The 18,866-nt window shown below is 36.5% G+C and overlaps 1 protein-coding gene and 1 non-coding gene across 3 annotated transcripts in view; both read right to left on the minus strand.

The window, feature by feature from the left end:
• Positions 1 to 210: 210 nt before the first annotated feature.
• LOC139358612 (POTE ankyrin domain family member G-like) overlaps positions 211 to 18,866 on the minus strand; it is a 29,390-nt gene continuing 10,734 nt past the window's right edge. For both annotated transcript variants that reach the window (XM_071079837.1, XM_071079839.1), the window contains exons 7-12: positions 16,961 to 17,031; positions 11,033 to 11,103; positions 9,620 to 9,664; positions 8,431 to 8,597; positions 1,416 to 1,536; positions 211 to 760 (exon numbers count right to left, since the gene is read on the minus strand). In XM_071079837.1, the coding sequence (XP_070935938.1) occupies positions 557 to 760; positions 1,416 to 1,536; positions 8,431 to 8,597; positions 9,620 to 9,664; positions 11,033 to 11,103; positions 16,961 to 17,031 (679 nt within the window). In that variant the 3' untranslated portion in view covers positions 211 to 556. The remainder of the gene's footprint in view (positions 761 to 1,415; positions 1,537 to 8,430; positions 8,598 to 9,619; positions 9,665 to 11,032; positions 11,104 to 16,960; positions 17,032 to 18,866) is intronic.
• Positions 18,140 to 18,246, minus strand: LOC139358983 (U6 spliceosomal RNA). Its single transcript, XR_011614483.1, has one exon. It is a non-coding gene; the product is annotated as a U6 spliceosomal RNA (small nuclear RNA).

Consider the following 18,866-nt stretch of genomic DNA (forward strand, 5'->3'; position numbering starts at 1 on the left):
CGTGCCACAGGATCTCTTCTGCCCTTGATGGGTTTGTAGTCTCCAAAGCCCACACACTAGAATGACTAAGTTGTCTGAACAGGAAAGATGGGGGCCTGCCCCATCTTGTCTCTCAGAGTTTATCCTGTGTGATGCAGCTTAATGTTTAGGCTGTTAATTTTGCTGTCAACATTAGTTGTTCAGAAAGAATCTCACTGTTATCTTTTAGGTTAGATATATGAGAATTCATTTTTTTCCTGTAAATAAACCTGTTCATGTTTGTTCTCTGTAAAGAAGTCTGTTTCATCTATTTGACATTGATCACAGTCATGTAGGGCAGTAGTCAGTCTAAAACGACATGATAGGATTTCCATTTCCAGTGTTTCCTAGCTGTGTCTTACATCCTGCAGTTCAGAACTGAGCATTCTCAGTGGTCAAAATGCTAAGCTGTCCACTCTACTGAAATACTGATTTTTACTCATGCTTCCTCATTCAATTTTACAGCCTTAAGAAGTTTATCATTATTCTCAGTTGTCAAAATGCTAAGCTGTCCACTGTACTTAAATGCTGACTTTTGTTAATGATCCTCCCTTAATTTTACAGCCTTTAGAAGTTTATCATTCTTTGCTTTCACACTTTGAATTTCCTCCAAAAGTTTCTTTTCCCTTAGCTGGCTCTGCTCTTTTATTTTGTCTACTTTCAGTCTCAGCATGGCAATTTCTTCCTGCAACATGCGATTTTCATGCAAGAGATCTTTTTCTTTCTTATTGGTAAGAGAAACCTAAGTAAACAAAGGGAACTTTTAATTAGCACTCAAGAGAATGACATATCATGATTTCTTCTGAAATTAAAGTATGACATTTATATTTGTATAAGGAAAGAATTCCCATAGTGGATATTTAACTGGAAAAAAGTTGGACAAAACTTCAAATCTAAAAATGTGTAAATTCCAAAAAGTTGAAATACTTATTTAAAGACCATGAAAAATAAGTCACTAGAGGATTTTTAGAATTTCAGAATTGGAAAAGCCTTTCTCTGAATTATAAAAAACACAAATGCATAAAATATAAGATTAATAAGCTTGAGTATATTTTTTAAATTGGGTTTATTCTCTGATATCTAATCTATCAACCACACCATTGTAAGAACCTTAGCTATGCATATATTTGGACAGAAGCAATTTCTTAAAGTTCTTTAAGTTCCTTTTTCTGAAGAAAGTTTTATCAATATACTACTTTTCTAATATTTTTACAGTCAGTTATAAGAATTGCATTTATTCATAACTGTTTAAGCATTGTACCCTTCCACAATGTACATGTAGGCATCTAAACATTGCACTTCTGTTTTAAAAATCCTGTGTGCTTTCCAAAATACATAAAGTTGTCTTTTAAATAAATACACATATTAAAACATTTGAAAATGACTAAAGAAAATACCTCAGAATTCATTTTCTTTTCAGCCACTTCCATCTGCTCTTGTTTACCAGTCAGAATCTCTTGTGATATTCCAGCATTCTGTTCTTCCGAAACTTGCTTCTGGGTATCATTTTGTTCATCACTAGAAGAAATTTTGATTTTCATGAAATACTGGAGGTGTCCCTAAAATGATCTACAGGGCAACATGGTGCCATCAGATGTCATTCACACAATGCATATCTGCACATTAATCCAAGACAAGGCAAAGGGGTCTCACATCTCTTAACCCAGCTCTCCCCAACCATGATGGCACCAGGGACTGGTTTTGTGGAAGGTAATTTTTCTGTAGAGCTGAGTTGGGGGATGGTTGCAGGATGATTCAAGCACATAACATTCATTGTGCATATTATTTCTATTATTACTTATATATAATGAAATAATTACATAGCTCACCATAATGTAGAATCAGTGGGAGCCTCAGCTTGTTTTCCTGCAACTAGATGGTCCCATCTGGGGGTGACAGTAGATGGTGACAGATCATAAAGCATTAGATTCTCATAAGGAGTGAACAACCTAGATACCCTGTGTAAGCAGCTTACAACAGGGTTTGAGTCACACTACTATGACAATCCAATGCCACCACTGATCTGACAGGAAGAGGAGCTCAGGCAGTAATGTGAGTGACAGAGAGTGGCTTTAAACAGATGTAACTTTGCTTGCTCACCTGCCACTAGCCTCCTGCTCTGTGGTCCAGGTCCTAACAGTCCAGGGACTGGTACTGGTCCATGGCCTGGGGATTGGGAAGCCCTGTGTTAACCCATACTTTTTGTATTTATTTTTGGGAAACACTTTCCACTTATATTCTTGATTCCTCTGTATTTTATAGACAACTCAGAAATTCCTTTTGGAACAAGACAGGGTCTAATATTGTGTTTTTAACATACAACTTTGAATTAATTTTATCTGTGTATGTGACAGAGATGTGAAATAAAGTAATCATTAATCACTTTTGATTTTACTTTTATTTCATGCATGTTAAGAATAAAACTGGGAAGTCCTAGGCAGAGCAATTGGGCAAGAGAAATAAAGGACATCCAAATTGGAAAAAAGAAAGTCAAATTATCTCTTCACCAATGATATGATCTTATCCCTAGAAAACCCTAAAGACTCCTACAAAACACTCCTAGACTTGATAAATGAATTCAGTAAAGTCTCAGAGGCTACAAAATGTACAAATACCAATGAGTAGTACCACTATACACTACCTACAACCAAGTTGCGAGTCACGTCATGAACCCAGTCCCTTTGACAATGGCTGCAAAAGAGTAAAATACCTAGGAAAATACGTAACGAAGGAGGTGAGTCAACTATAAAAGGATAACTGGAAAACACCAATGAAGAAAATCAGAGATGACACAAATAAATGAACATACATCCTATGTTCCTGGACTGAAAGCATTGATATTGTGAAAATGATCATAGTGCCCAAAGAAGTCTACAGATCCAATACAATTTCTATCCAAGTACCAATGTCATTCTTCACAGAGTTATTTTAAAAAGCTGCCATTCATGTAGAACCACAAGAGAGCCTGAATAGCAGCACACACACCAAGCAAAAGGAACATACATGTTGGCATCACATGACCTGAAAACTGTAATTATTTTTAATGAGGTAAAAATGCATAAGAATATTACTGTTATTGTACAGAGAAGATAGTGAACAAGAAAAGGAATTTAAAAAGAGAATATCACTACCATATACATATATTAACTGACAAAGAGACTAAAATCTCCTACTGGAGTTTATGTTAGGACTTGAGCAAAAGCTTCTAGAAATACCAATAACAGAAACAAGGCAATTAATTTTAAGGAATAAATTATGCAAAGAAATATGTATTTTAAAAAATGTAAATAGATCTTCCTGAGAGCTATTATTAACCAATTCATCGTGACCACAATTTTAAAATGAGGTCTAAAATTCTGGAATACAAAATAGTTTCATTTTGAACATAGTTAATTGAAGGCAACTTTTAAACAGAAAATGTTAGTTAAAGTTGAGTACAACTTAGGAAAGAAATGACCTGTACCAATGGTAACAAGAAGCCACCCAGAGCCAGTTTGAAATCTAATCAACCAATCAATGACCACTGGTCTTGCTCACCAAGCAATACAGATGTGAGCAGCTTGCTTCTGAAATACAGCCAAGCAGCAGCACCTGCTCCATCAGAATAGCCAGTGCCGGAGCAGTATTCCTCTTACTATAGGAAGCAAAAAATTTCCAACTCTCTCATTTTATTTCAAATACCAAAGGTTCATAATCCCTTGAAAAGAATTTGTAAGTTCATTAAATGTGCCACCCCAATTTTTTTTTTTTCTTAAAGCAGGTGGCCAGGTGCAGTGGCTCATGCCTGTAATCCTAGCACTTTGAAGGGCCAAAGTGGGTGGATCACCTGAGGTAAAGAGTTCGAGACCAGCCTGCCCAACAAGGTGAAATTAGTAGTCTCTACTAAAAATACACAAATTAGCCAGGTGTGGTGGCATGGCGCTGTAATCCCAGCTCCTCAGGAGACTAAGGCAGGAGAAATACATGAACCCAGGAGGCGGAGGGTGTAGTGAACTGAGACCCCACCACTGCACTCCAGCCTGGGTGATAGAGTGAGACTCTATCTCAAAAATCAAATCAAATAAAATACTAGTAAAGTTTGCAATTCCTCTGACTCAGTTTACCATAATTACAATTATGATTACAAATAAAAGAATAAATAATGAATAACCACAATATTGGGCTTTTCTCCCTAAATAAAAAAATTAATATAAAGAATGTAGCTTATTATAAAAAGCCAAAACAATTATTAAAATGCATATAATTACCAGACAAAACTAATAGAATGACCCATGTCAAAATTTTAAAGTGAGAATCAATCAAACAACATACCCAGGATAAACTCCATTCACTCATTTAATAACGATTTATTAGGTAGCTACATCCAATACGCTAGGCCTTTTTCTAGGCAGTGAGGATACAGTAGTGAAAAATAAAATCCTTATTCATGAGAGTGAGATAAACACACAATAACAACAGACAGAGAAGACAAAAGATACAGTATGTTAGAGGAGAAAAACTAAAGCAGGAAAATGAAACGTTTATGTGTTTGATGGGGAGGGTGGTAGGAAAGTTGGGATGGTCAGAAAAGTCTCTGCTGAGAAAGGGGATTTCTTTCTTTCTAATACAAAAAACCTTTTATTTGTATATCAAAGACTCTAAGAAATGATGATATAAGGTTAAGAGTGTTGATGTCAAGATACAAATGGATTTGAAGTTAGAGATGATAAATCACTTTGTTTCATTGAACCTTCCCTTGGTTACATTAGAGAGCCTCCCTGGTACACTCCCAGTTGAATCTTAAGCATGATGCATCTGGGTAGTACATGGTTCTTCCTCAGAAAGTGGTTGTTCCATAATGTGTTTCTTTTTACCCTTTTTCTACTTCTTAGCAGAAAGGAGGTTTTAAATAAAGAACTGAAGGAATGGAAAGAGTAAGCTAGGAGGATATCCGTGGACAAAGCATTCCGGACACAGGGAACTGCCAAGTACAGAGGTGTGCTTGGAGTCTTTAAGCACTAGGGGTAGAGAAGGGATGGCAAGAAGTTCAGTGTGGCTAAAGCAGAGCAAGGGAGATAATTAGGAGGAAATTTGATACATACTCAGAGTGAAATGGGAGGCAATCAGAAGGGCTGGGGCACAGGACTGACACAATTTGACTTATATTTTAGGTACATCCACTGAGTTAAGAATTGATGAAAAGAGAAGTTTTTAAAAGCCAGGACTATCAATTACCAGTCTATGACACTCATGTAGACTGCAGATGAGGGTGGCTCAGATGTAGAAGATATGACTGGCTTCTGGACATATTCTTCAGATAGACCTGACAAGATTTACTGAGAGAATAGATGTAAGGTGTCAGAGACGGAGAGAGAGATGAGTCAAGAATGACAACGAGATTTTTGGCAGAGCAACTGGAAGAGTTGCCCTTAACCAAAGTAGGAAAGAATACATGAGGGGTAGATTTCAGAAAGGCCATTAGAAGCCCAATTTTGGGTCTGACAAGTGTGTGATACCCAATAGCTAACCAAATAGAGATATCAAGTAGGCAGGCTCATATGGAAATCTGGAATTAGGGAGAGAGATCTGAGCCAGAGACATACATTTGGAAATCACTAGCATATACACGGTAGAAAAAGTCACAAGGGGCTGGGTGCAGTGGCTCATACTTGCAACCCCAACACTTTGTGAGGCCAAGGCAGAGAGATCACCTGAGGTCAGGAGTTTGAGACCAGGCTGGCCAACATAGGGAAATGCTGTCTCTACTAAAAATACAAAAATTAGCCGAGCATGGTGGCACGAACCTGTAATGCCAGCTACTCAGGAGGCTGAGGCAGGAGAATCACTTGAACCCAGGAGGTGGAGGTTGCAGTGAGCCGAGATCACACCACTGAACTCCAGCCTGGGTGACAGAGTGAAACTCTGTCTCAAAAAAAGAAAAAGTCATGAGAGAGAAGATTGAGGACTGAGCCCTCGGAAAAAACAATGTCCAAATGGAGAAAGATGAGGAGGAGCAAGCAAAAGAGGCCATGATGAATGGATTAGAAAGGCAGGAGGAAAAGCCTGAGGGACTGAGGTCCTGAAAGCCAAGTTGAAGACGCTGTTAGAGAGGAGATGTCCTCCATTGGCTCAAATTCTGCTAACAGATTAAATAAAATGAAGTGTACGAAAAATGCCTAGATTTATTACAGAAAAAAATTAGTGATAATCTTGAGGAAAAACAACGTTGGAGGAGTACTGAAACTGAAGACTTACTGGTGTGAGATCAAGAGTGAATGAAAAGAAAATTGAGTTCATGAGTGTAGACATGTTCTTTTAAGGACATCATACTTAGAAGTCATGGCTGAGAATGTTGTTATTTTCTTCCACAGTCATGGAAAATAATAGACAATTAATTTCAAATTTTATATAACAGGTGAAGTCTTCAAATTTTACATAACAATTATATATTTTAAAAGTTATAAAATTATACACATGTGGCATTAAAAATGCCAGACTGAGGTGTTAAATTCTTAAAACTATAGAACTAAAAGTCACCTTAAACAATTCTAGATTCCATAAGCTGAATATCACTTTGTTCATGCTTATACATAAAGACCAAGAAACACTAAACGTTTCAAGGAGAGTATTTCTGGCTTGATAAAAATCAGCCAATTCTAGAACAGTTGATACTCATCAAATATACAAAGTAATTGATCACAGTAAACTACTGATTTCTATTAACAGGAATAAAGTGGCAGAAATGCAGAAAATAGTCTTATGTTATAAATTAAATTTAAAAAATTATATGAAGTCACTGTGGAAAAATGTGGTGTGGTGAATACTGAAATATATCCTTTTCTAAAAGGAAGGATAATGTCACACATGCCGGACACTTTTATGAATAAGAGTTACTGCATTAATAGCACCTTCCTTTTAGCACAAGGTCAGCACATTAGCACCTGTGGGCCAAATCCCACTGCCTGCTTTTGTAAGTCAAGTATCTTGGAACCCAGCCACGCTTATTCACTCTACAGTTCACAGAGTCAATTAGCTGGGTGTGATGTTGCACACCTGTGGTCCCAGCTAGCAGAGAGGCTGAGGTCAGAGGATCACTAGAGCCCAGAAAGTGGAGGCTGCAGTGAGCCATGATCACAAAACCGCACTCCAGCCTGGGCAACAGAGACCCTGTCTCAAAAATATATATACAGTCTGCAAAGCCTAAAATATTTACTAACTGACTCTTTGCAGAAAAATCTGACCAAATTCTGGTTTAGTAGATGAAAGATCCTTTGATACATTTTAATAAAATTTTACCCAACATACTGAAATGTTTATATTAAATATAGATCCCCATACAATCCCTTGGCAATATTCAGATTGAAGATCCAATATTTCAGCACTCAGGCACTGACAACAAAAATTTAATAACTAGCAATCAAGGTACAGTGTCAATGGAGCATGCAGCTTCCATTTGCAACACAGCAGATATTACAAGAATTCTAACAAAATTATCTTAAGATGTGTTATCAAAGTAAAGGTTTTAAATACATTTTAATTGTGAAATAATCCGTATACTCTAGATCTAACCTCATTTGTAAAAAATGGTTCCATACTACATTATTTTCTGGGAATGAAAATTGAGCTATTTCCTATTGGTAAGGATTTACTTTTAATAATGATAAATTCCTACTGATAAGGATCCATCTTTTGATATAATGATGCTGTAATAAATGTTCTTATATGCAAGTATATACGTAACTAATCTATACAAGTATCCTTAACATACATATATATCCTTACTATGTTATATATGTGTGTGTGAATATGCTACTCAATTAATGTTCGAAATGCATTTACCAACAGTGTACGACATGTCTTTTTCAATGAGACCATTTCCTTTGCAGCAACACAGATGGAGCTGGCGGCCACTATTCTAAGCAAACTAATGCAGAAACAGAAAATCAAATGCCACATATTCTTACTCATTTAGTGGAAACTAAACAATGAGAACTCATGGACACAAAGAGGAGAATAACAGGCAAAAGGGTCTACTTGAGGGTGGAGCATGGCTGGAGGGAGACGACCAAAAAACTACCTTTTGGATATTTTGCTTATTATGTGGCTGATGAAATAATCTGTAGCCCAAACTTCCATGATACAGTTTACCTATATAACAAACTGCACATGTACCTCTGAAGCTAAAATAAAAGTTCACTAAAATGTAAAGAAATTCCTTTCCCCTCACATTTGCCAATACTCGTTATTTTTCAAATAAATTAATGACTGGAAAAAATGGTAACTCATTTTTTGCTGATTTTCATTTTTCTGATTACCAGGCAAGGCTGAATATCCTAGGAAAAATATAAAATTTTTAATCATGAATATTAGCCCAAATTAGGATTAGTTTGACAGCATATGGCTGTCTCCTATTAAATGTTGTCATAGGCTTACCTGTGATACTCTTCATTCTCAGTGTCAGGAAATTGCTGACTTTCAGGTGTTCTGCTCTTGCTTTGTGGAATTAATCCATCATCACCATTGCCAGCAGTGGCATCATTAGTCAGGTTTTCTGGTAATCCCATATTATTACTTCCGTGCTTCTTCATGTCTTCTTCAGCCTTGAGTGGAAGTTTGATATTAAGGATATTCACTTTATTGAATAAAAAGAACCTTTTTGATTGATTTTATCAATTGACTCAGTTTGTCATTATTGTAGTCATTAAAAATATTTCACACTTAAGTTTGATCATATATACAGAACAATTACCCTCTAATTTTAAGATGTAATTATCATATCATTGTAAAGTTTGCTTCATTTCTGCTTGACTGAATAAAACAGAAGTTTTCAAAATTCAAAAAGGGTCCTCCTTCATTTTGTGCTTTTATTCCCAATGACTCTTCAGAATCTTATATATGTATTTATCCCATTTGACTCGTGGGAACACACAAATAAAAAGACAAAGATGCAAAATGTGTCTTCTTCTGTCTTTACCACCTAGATCTCACATTAAGCAGTCAGATTTAGAGGATGAGACACTTTGGGGCTTCAGGAATAGAAAGGAAGATTGCCCTTTTCTGCACTGAGATATTCTTCTCCCCCACTGCCTTTGATCATTTTTTTTCATTTGGTCCCTGGGATATCAAAAACATGATGGTTCTCACTGAAACATGGGAACCAAAGTTCGCCACAACACAAGGAGCAGAGTGAAACTGCTGAGGTACAAGCGTGGATGCCCAGAAAATAAGATGTTCCCCAAATTTCACATTCGATAGCCGTACAATTTTCTAGCTGGAAGATACACAGAATAAGAAATTATCTTCTTCAGCCGCATTAACTATTGATAATCAGACTAAAACCAAGAAAGATAAAATGATTGATCCAAAGCTCCTAAAGTCGCATGACCTAGCACTTTACGGCACCATTCAGGATTATTCCATAATAATGAAAGAATATCTCTGGGGTTTGTATCTCTTTAAAACTCAATCTACAGAATTCTTTCTGAGTTAAATATTAAATTTTTCACTGATGATTTATGCTACTTACATGATAGGATCATGTGTGCCTATACTTACAACACTTTATTAAACAACATAATGTAAAAATCTAATTCAACAGAAACATTTGAATATAATGGTATACCTCTCTCTCACAATCCTTGTTTATATCTGGTTCTTGAGACATTTCCTGCAAATGCAAAAATAGAAGGTTAATTTGCTTGTTGTATTTCTGTGATGTTTCCTCTTTTGGAATGCATGTTTTAAAAATAATTTTATTTTAAGTAATCAAGTATAGACAATGAAAAATTAGAAAATAATTAAAATTAAAATTTAACTGTTAAAATAAATAATTAAAATTAAAAATTAACTTTTTAATCTACGTTCAGCTACTGCCACATCACTGGCTTCTGACTAACATGAGAAAAATAATTCACCGTAGCCAACGGGAGAAGATAAACATGAACCAGCAAACTTAACTTTGTCACCATTTGTTTGGACTCCACTTAATTTATTACGTGTTAAATCTGCCAAAAATGCATCAGCGGATGATTTGTAGTGTTGCAAAGTCTTCCTCACTTGAAAAGAGTTTACCTCACCAAACCCTAACCAGTGAGCCTCTACAGATTACTAACTGGATTGTAGGCATGCTTTCAGTTATTAGGAGCTGAAATCAACACCAAACAGAAAGAAATGCAAATTCTTAAATTTTAATTGAAATTATATGTCGTAATATGATAGTGTTATGTATCTAGTTTATCTGCTTAAGTCCAGTTCTAATATATTCTAATGTGTACTAATGACAGTGGATAAAAATTTTAATAATCTGTACTGATTTTCTGCAACTGCAGTAAGTTCAAATGTTATTGTGTTTCTGCACTAACACCAAAGGTCCCATTCTGCAAGATACGATTCTTGTAATAGGCATTTGGGTTGCTTTTATGACCTGGTTCCCTCCCTGAAGAGAAACGCTGAGGTCAATGAGAGATCACAAGGCAGAATATATCTTTCACCTTGCTATCAGTGACTGCAATATAAAACTGCAGATTTTCAATCACTGGCCATGATTACTCTTCAACCACGAATCCAGCTCAGGGACCATCAGTGTTACATTGTTCATAATTCTATTGCTTAATAATATAATCCAATAATTGATGTTACTTTCTTTATCATGTCAGGGTGTTGTAAGAATAAAAGAACAAAGTTCTGGAATTTCTTTTGCCTCTATTCCAAAAGGAAAGATTACCTATAAGCTAATCAAAAAGGCAGATAAGAATATTTTAAATAAGAATATTGCAAAGTAAGAGTATTTTAAAGTTTATAGTGGTTATGCTTTTTAAGTTAAGTTTCAAATGCTAACTTAGAATCTATTGATTCTTCTGTTAATGAGGTTGCTGAATTTATTAAATTTTATGAATCTATTAAAAAGTTCTTAGAAAAAAGAATCTATTCATCCTCAAAACCTAGTCTGAAAGATAATTTCATTTGGACTACCTAATATTATTAAAGCAAAGAAAACAACATTAAATCAAACATTTAAATGTAAAATTTTCCATGCCTCTGGCTGGCTATTTTCACTGCCTTTAAGCCTTTGTGATTCTTCCTCTGATGTCAGCTTTAAGTCTTGTTCTGTTGAGAAATCCATATATTCAGTTAAAATGAACCACTTAGAACAGTTAAAAACTATTGCCTTTATAAAAATAGATTTAAGACAACATTTTATTTTATCTCATAAATTGAGTGTTTAGTGTTTCATGAAATAGTTACTTAGGAAATCACTCTCTAAGACTTCAACAAACCACTTGGGGAGACGCCTGATGAGATTCACTCACAAATTCATCCACCCAACATAAATGAACAAAACCACCAGAAACACAATTTTAAAATACAGTAGAAACATATAAGGTAACACAGAATGTTGTTCTCCACTTCCTAATCATGAAGCAGTAAATGTAATGAAAAGGAAATTTAGTTTTAAAGAGAAACAAGTTTTTCTGCACTTAACTACTCTGACTCTAAGGATAGTAACAGGCAGGGCCCAGGTAAGGTTGTGTTGACCCTGTCCAAGAAGCCAGAGCCCACAGGTATGGGTCCAGACATCCCAGAGCAAGGTTAAGAAAACAAATTCCTTTACCGTCTCCCCTTCCCCTCAGCATTTACTCATAGCTATTTGTACAAATGTATATATTTTGCAAGTTCTTCTTTTCCTTCAATGTAGTTGCAAAGTCACAAGCTATGCTGAGGTTGCAAAACTGTCACTATATGATTAACTGCCTTTGTTCTGCTTCTGTAAGCTTGCCTTTATAAGCCAGGCTCTGTCTTTGTTCAGGACTCAGCATTTGGATGCAAATCCACTGAACCGGTGTGCACCTAAATAAAATCCTCCTGTTTCACCCACTGGGTCTCTCCTGCCTCCTGTTTTCTGCAACAATAGTACCTTATAAATGATTTCCAAAACTACTACTGACACCTGTATTAGTGCACAATGTCTTCCTAATATCTAAAATGTTTCCCTCTACTATTCTGACAAATTTATTTTCTTTTCTTTTTTTTTTTCTTCTTCTTCTTTTTTTTTTTTTTTTTTTTTTTTTTTTTTTTTTTTTTTTTTTTTGAGCCAGGGTCTTTCTCTGTCACCAGGCTGGAGTGCAGTGGCACAATCTCAGCTCACTGCAACCTCTGACTCCCTGGTTCAAGCGATTCTCCTGTCTCAGTCTCCCAAGAAGCTGGGATTACAGGCATGCACCATCATGCCCAGCTATTTTTCATATTTGTAGTAGAGATGATGTTTCATGATTGGCCAGGATGTTCCTGATCTTTTGACCTTGTGATCCACCTCCTCCAGCCCCCCAAAATGCTGGGATTACAGTTGTGAGACACAACAACTGGCCTTATTTTCATCTTTTAAAACAATGATATGTGAAGTCTTCCTTGATTCTGCATGTCTTTCCCCAGATAAAAAGGTACCTCCTTCTTGAGGCTGCCTTCTGACTTCACTGATTTTTCTACTGCATCTTTACCACCTGAACTCTATGTTATTCCCCCACATATCTGTCCCCTCTGCTCCAAGACTGCAGAGAAGAGTCTTGCACATCATCTTTGTAAAAACAGTCTTTATTTTACTGAGAAATTTCTTATTGAGTCCTGCTACATACATGCTACGCATTAGGGTTTAAAAACAATGAAAATAAAGCATATCAGGGATGGCTTTTCTAGAACACATGCCCAAGCACAGACTGAAATATTGAGGCTAGCCAGATTAAAAGTGGAAGAGGGAAGGAAAGGGTAACAGCATTCCACACAGCAGCAAGAGCAGGAGTGAGGCCTGAAAGAGTGAACGAGTGAGTAGGACATTACCAGCAGCTCAGTAATGCCAGAGAAAGGGCGCACAGGGAAAAGGGCTAAAGATGGAGAGTGGGGCAGAAGTCAGATTATGAAACCTGATGTGTAATTTTAAGATGCTTGGACATTAATGTTCAAGAGTGATCCCTGGTCCTATCTGCATTTAGAAAAATATCATTTTAATGCCAAAACCAATATTCCTAGTGAGCCAATAGTCATTAAGACAAGGTGACAGATAGCTCTTGTGGACACAGCTGAGATGTTACTATGTAGCAAATTCTCAATAATTCTCATGAGCACTTGGAAAGTCAATTCTATAATAATTCAAAGAAATTATAATCAATCACTTAATATTTGGTTTGGGAAGGTGCTTTCTAAAGTTATAGTGCATACGAATATAATTCATAGTTGTGAATTCAGAGATGTGACAATAAAGCAATGAAACTACACTGTGTTTGAGTCAGTAATCTTCAGATTTCTATCTCGTCTTCCTACCCGGTCTGTAAATTCTAAGTATAATCTTGGTACTCACTCTCAAGTTTATGTTAAATACTAGCCTATAAAAAAACACTCTTTCTCTTCTTTTTGTTATTTATATGTTGCTGTTATTAAAGGAAGAACACAAAAATGTCCCACTGAAGGGATTCTATTTGGTTGCAGGCTACAAGAGGGGAAAAACAGAAAGCATATTTTGCAGAAAATAGTATTTCAGAAATCAGAACTATGACATGAAGTCAAGCAGGGCACTCTAGGACTGAATTTGCTGTGCTTCTTTAATACACTCCTTGCTCTCTTTCTTTTCTGGCAGCTGTGACTCACACAGGTCATGGAGACTATCATTCCCTAAGAGGAACTCAATTCTGATATTCATCTTTATCTATTAAGTTCACCTATCCCAATTCTGTGTTCTGTGGATGCTGACTTTCGGTCACTGATGGTGATACACATGGACAGTTTCATCAACTTTCAGATTCTTTGATCTTTGATAAGTCTTGTTAGTGAGAGTCAAAGTAGTAGGATGTGAGTTATAAATGCTGGTTATCCAATTACCTACTCAAAATATACTACATGAAAATTCCATTAAACATGCATAGGAAAAAAATTGTCATTCCTGCTGACCTGCAGCTCTTTGCTCTTCTGTATTCACCAGAAAATTTCCTACTCCTTCCTCATGTCCAGGTTAAATACTAGTGTATGACCTGGAAACCTGTAAATCATCTGACATTTCTCTCGGTCCCCCAAGCCTTTCTCATTCAATTATCACTAAATCATATGGACTATACCTCTCTTCTGCCTCTGCTTTATATTCCCACTGCCACTGGGAACATAAACTTTACCAAATGGCTTCTATTTAAAAGAAAACTGTCAACTACTAATGTTAGTTCTTACATGAAAAACTTAAGCAAAACAAATAAAAAGGGATAACACCATAAAAACAAAGACCAACATATTAAAATGAGTAACTGAGATTCCTAACTTTATGCCACCATGGATGGGTGAAAACCTTATAATACATTGATACTAGTCCAAGGACGTGTGACGAAAACTATAGCTGACTATTGCAAAAGCTTCCTTTGTCTCCTGGTTTCTTTCCATGGTAACCTTCCACCAATCCCAGGAAACTATAGGCCACAGTCCAAATTAAATCTGCCTTATGGTTTGTAAATAAAGTTTTATAGGAGCTCAGTCATGCCTGTTTGCTTACATAGAATCATGGTGGCTTTCACTCTACAACAGCAGACAACAGCAGGGGTAAGTAGTTATGACAGAGACCACATAGTCTAAAATATTTCCCACCTGGTCCTTTACAGGAAAAGCTTGCTAACCCATTTTACACCATAACCAGAATGCCTTAATACTCAAATTTAATCTTGTGACTCCCCTGCTCCCATGTCTCCAATGAGCCCCTGCAGCAAACATTGTCGACTCCCTACCAATAGCCATTCCTTATTCTTTCTTGCAGAAGAAACACAAGTCTATTGGGATGTTTATTATCCCAATCTCCCTCCTCAGCCTCAGAAAGAGAAACGTTAATTCTAAGCTAATCACGTATTTGCATTCCCAGTGCCTGGTTTGGGAATGAGCAGGTAGTGTAACACAGCCAATGAAATGTTACAGGAAGCCCCTTGTGTACTTCTAAGTTTTCTCCCTGTTTAGAAAACACAGGTGAAGAAAAGAAGCCCTCGAGATGTTGTGTTGTGAGAACAAGATGTTTGGAGCTGTTGCAGATTACCCAACCATGAAAGGAGACATGAATAAAACACTGTCGACAGCACAGAAAGAGGGACAAGAGTGATCCCTAGGATATCACTGAACAAACAAAACAACTCTGGTTCCTACTGTTTTCACCACTGTTCATCAGTATTTGCAGTCCAAAGCATTCTACCTGGTAAACTTCCCATGGCCCACAGGATAAAATCTACTCATTTCTGTAGTATTAAAAAGTCTGTCATAAACTTGCCTTACCTAAGTATTCACCTCATTCCCAACCTCTGGTATCTCACACTTTTGGTGCTAGCAGAACTGAACTGCTCAGAAACCCTGCAAAGTTCACTCAAGCATCTTGTCTTTTGCACTTGCTGCCCTTCCTGCCAAACAGGCAATCTCCTTAGATGTTCCTTCTGGCCAACACACAATCTTGTTGCATGTTCCTTCTGTCAAACATTATTCTTCTGCTTCTTTACCTAGAAAACTTCTTCTCACTCTGCATGCTTCCCTTGAATCATACCTACTTTTTTTTTTTTTTTACCAAAACTTTCCTTCCTCATCACTTATGTCTGGCACATAATCAATATATAATAAATTATAAGCTTTCAGTGGGCATCTAGCATACAGTAAGAACTGAATAAAGTAGTAAAATAAAAAAATAATGACAATGATAATAACAAACTCCTGTCTGTGTTTTTAATGTGTTCTATTGCATTAGAAAAATGCTTAGTATCTAAAAGACATTCAATAGTTATTTGTTAAGTGAAGTGAAAACATAAATGGAAATATTTTCTTTGTAAATTTTATTGAAAAAGCACAGAAATGAAATAGAGACAGCTCTATTATGAGCACCTTAAGGATCAAAACTACATCTGCTCCATCTTTATCTCCTGCAACTTATAAAACCAAACTTATAAAAGTTCTTTGATAAATTGATGGCTAAATTAAAGGTGTTCTCATATCGTTTGGGTTATACAATGTATTAGGTGTCCACAACCAGGTAGCATACTAGCATTTTTGTTATTGTGAAACATTTTTCTAATTTTATTATAATCTCCTGAGCCTAGAGTTGAGAAATTTGTATATTTATTATGACAATCTTTTGGCAAATGGTAGCAGAGCATTTGTTCTAACAAAATTGCTGTTATCATGACAACTAACCAGCAGGTAGAAGAGCACATCTTCCTCCAACAAAGTAAATGTGTCTCTTTCCAACTTCAAATGAGGAGGAATGAAGTCAGTAATAGTGAGACCTTGTTGGGACAAGCATATGTAACATAACTTTGCTCCAGCATTCTTTTGAGATCAAAAGTTCCTTACTTTTACTTTTTTATCTATGGTAGGACCACCCAGAGCAGGGGTCCTCAACTCCCATGCTACAGACCGGTAGCAGTCCATGGATTATTATGAACCCATGGATTATTATGAACCACACCACACAGGAAGAGGTGAGCAGTAAGCAAACCAGGGAAGCTTCACCTGTACTTACAGCCAACCAATAATAATGGCTCATATTATTGCCTGAACTCTGCCCCTTCCTAGATCAGTGATAGCACTAGATACTCATTGGAGCATGAACCCTGTTGTGAACTGCCCACCCGAGGGATCTAGGTTGTGTGCTTCATATGAGAATCTAATGCCTGATGATCTGTCACTGTCTCATGTTGCCCCCAGATGAGACCATCTAGTTGCAGAAAAACAACCTCAGATCTTCCACAGATTCTACATGATGGTAAGTTGTATAATTATTTCATTATATATTACAATATAATAATAATATAAATAAAGTAGCACAATAAATGTAACATGACTGAATAATCCTGAAACTATCCCCACCTTCCCCCAGCCCATAGAAAGACTGTCTTCCACAAAACTGGTCCCTGGTACCAAAAAGATCAGGGACAACTGACCTAAAGTAATTCACTATCACAAGGGTTACCTGGATTGCTGTTTTCAGAAGAGATTTTTAGCATCTGTTTTTCTTCGTAGTCAGAAAGTAATTGGCAAATTCTATGTATAAAAATGTAATAAACCAAATTACTATTTTAATACTGATGTAAAACACTTACCAAATGTAAAATTCTTAGAGTATTTCAAACAATATCATAATATCAGAACTTAACAGTATTATCCCATCCACTTATGAATACATTCTACAAACTTCTCTTGAAGCTTCTAAGTAAAGAAGACAAAAATGTAGGGTGAAATGCTCATAAATCGAGAGCAGTGTGACCCAGTAAATTAGCTTGCATTAGCATGACATAATAGAAAGCGTTCCAACTCTGCTTAAGTCCTAGCTCCATAATGAACAGCTGCTATTTGTTCTTGGATGACTTGCTTATCTTCTTCAACAAAGTGAGGACTTTGCTACCTTCTTTCACTAGGTTGTTACAAAGATTTAACAAGATAACATTTTTTAAATGCTCAGAGAAATAGTAAAGCAAAGAAATAATCTGTTCCTAAACATTATAACTAAAATTATCTTGGAATCCAAAATAAAACCCAATGCATATTTTGTTCATAGGTTCTAATATGCAAATGTTATAGCTTTCAGCAAATGTTATTAAGTCTTAATTTTGCTTCTTAGTTTTCCTGCTCCTTAGGGCTTATAATTCTGGGCATCTCAACTACGTCTTAGTTTGTGACTAAATTTACTCATAAATATCTCATTAAAGTAGATAATGTGAGTGTCCACTATTACGGAGTTGACCAATCACACCAACGGCAGAAAAACCAATGGATGTTAAGACCTGGCTTGGACCAGTGATCCTTCTGTACTGACTCCAACTCTGAGCCAGCAGATGTTTCTTAGGATAATGGTTTATATTGACGTTCAATTCCACCTGACATGGAGACCAAAACTCTACCTATATGTTTTTTAGTTTCCATGAAGAAGTTGTAAGTTGACATTCTCTAATTTTTGACATACACACTAACAACATATTTTGCACCAAACGCATTATTCAGCTCTGAATCACCTCATAGACCATCTTACATGACTATTTTTTTAGTACAAATCACAATTTCAATATTTTGGTGGCACCCATTTTTTGCTTTGATTCACACTGTTTCCTTAGAGCTAGTCAGCAAATAGTCAAATGACCTTCCAGTGACTGACCAAACTATGGAATGCTTCAAAAATTTGTGCTGCTTCCTTATGCAGAAGCCATGCTAATTTTCTCTGTATTGTTCCCATTTTAGGATATGTGCTGCGGAAGCAAGCACAAAGCCCTATTTTTACACATGATTAGTGATGAGTCATGCACAGGGCTTGGTTCTGTTAAGTCCAACTAACCTACTTGAGATTCTGAGAATTCTCTTCAATGGCTCCCTGTGAGGTAGAATTTGAAGATATTTTAAAATCTTGAGTTACAGATGAAAGTAGCTTGGACGATTTTCATTATCATGTAAAACAGATCACTCAAGGGCCGACCACAACTGGGAGCCACTGCTTGGAGAAGGTTCATATGGGACTTTCTACTGCCTAAGGTTCTATAGAGAATATAAAGGTGCCTCATAGTACAGATCTGATAGCAAAGAAGAGAAACAAACACTGATCTCTTTCTGTCACATTATTTGAACCCCTCTGACCCTTTAGAACAAGCCCAATTAATATCTGCCAGAGAAAAGACCAACAACGGCCTCAAAGGATTTTGTACCATGAAGGTCTCAGCTAATTCTTGGCTAAGATATGGTTTCCACATTAGGTTCTGAATATGGGGGCAAGTGTCATTTTGCTCACTTTGTCTGCAGATCAAGTCAGGATGCCCAGCTGCCAGAGCAGGGTGCTGGTGCTTTGGGAACAATGGCTGAGCATAGAAGCATAGATATGGGAACTTAAAGAC

Source organism: Macaca nemestrina, chromosome 15, assembly GCF_043159975.1.
Source record: "Macaca nemestrina isolate mMacNem1 chromosome 15, mMacNem.hap1, whole genome shotgun sequence".
NCBI classification, from domain to species: Eukaryota; Metazoa; Chordata; class Mammalia; order Primates; family Cercopithecidae; genus Macaca; species Macaca nemestrina.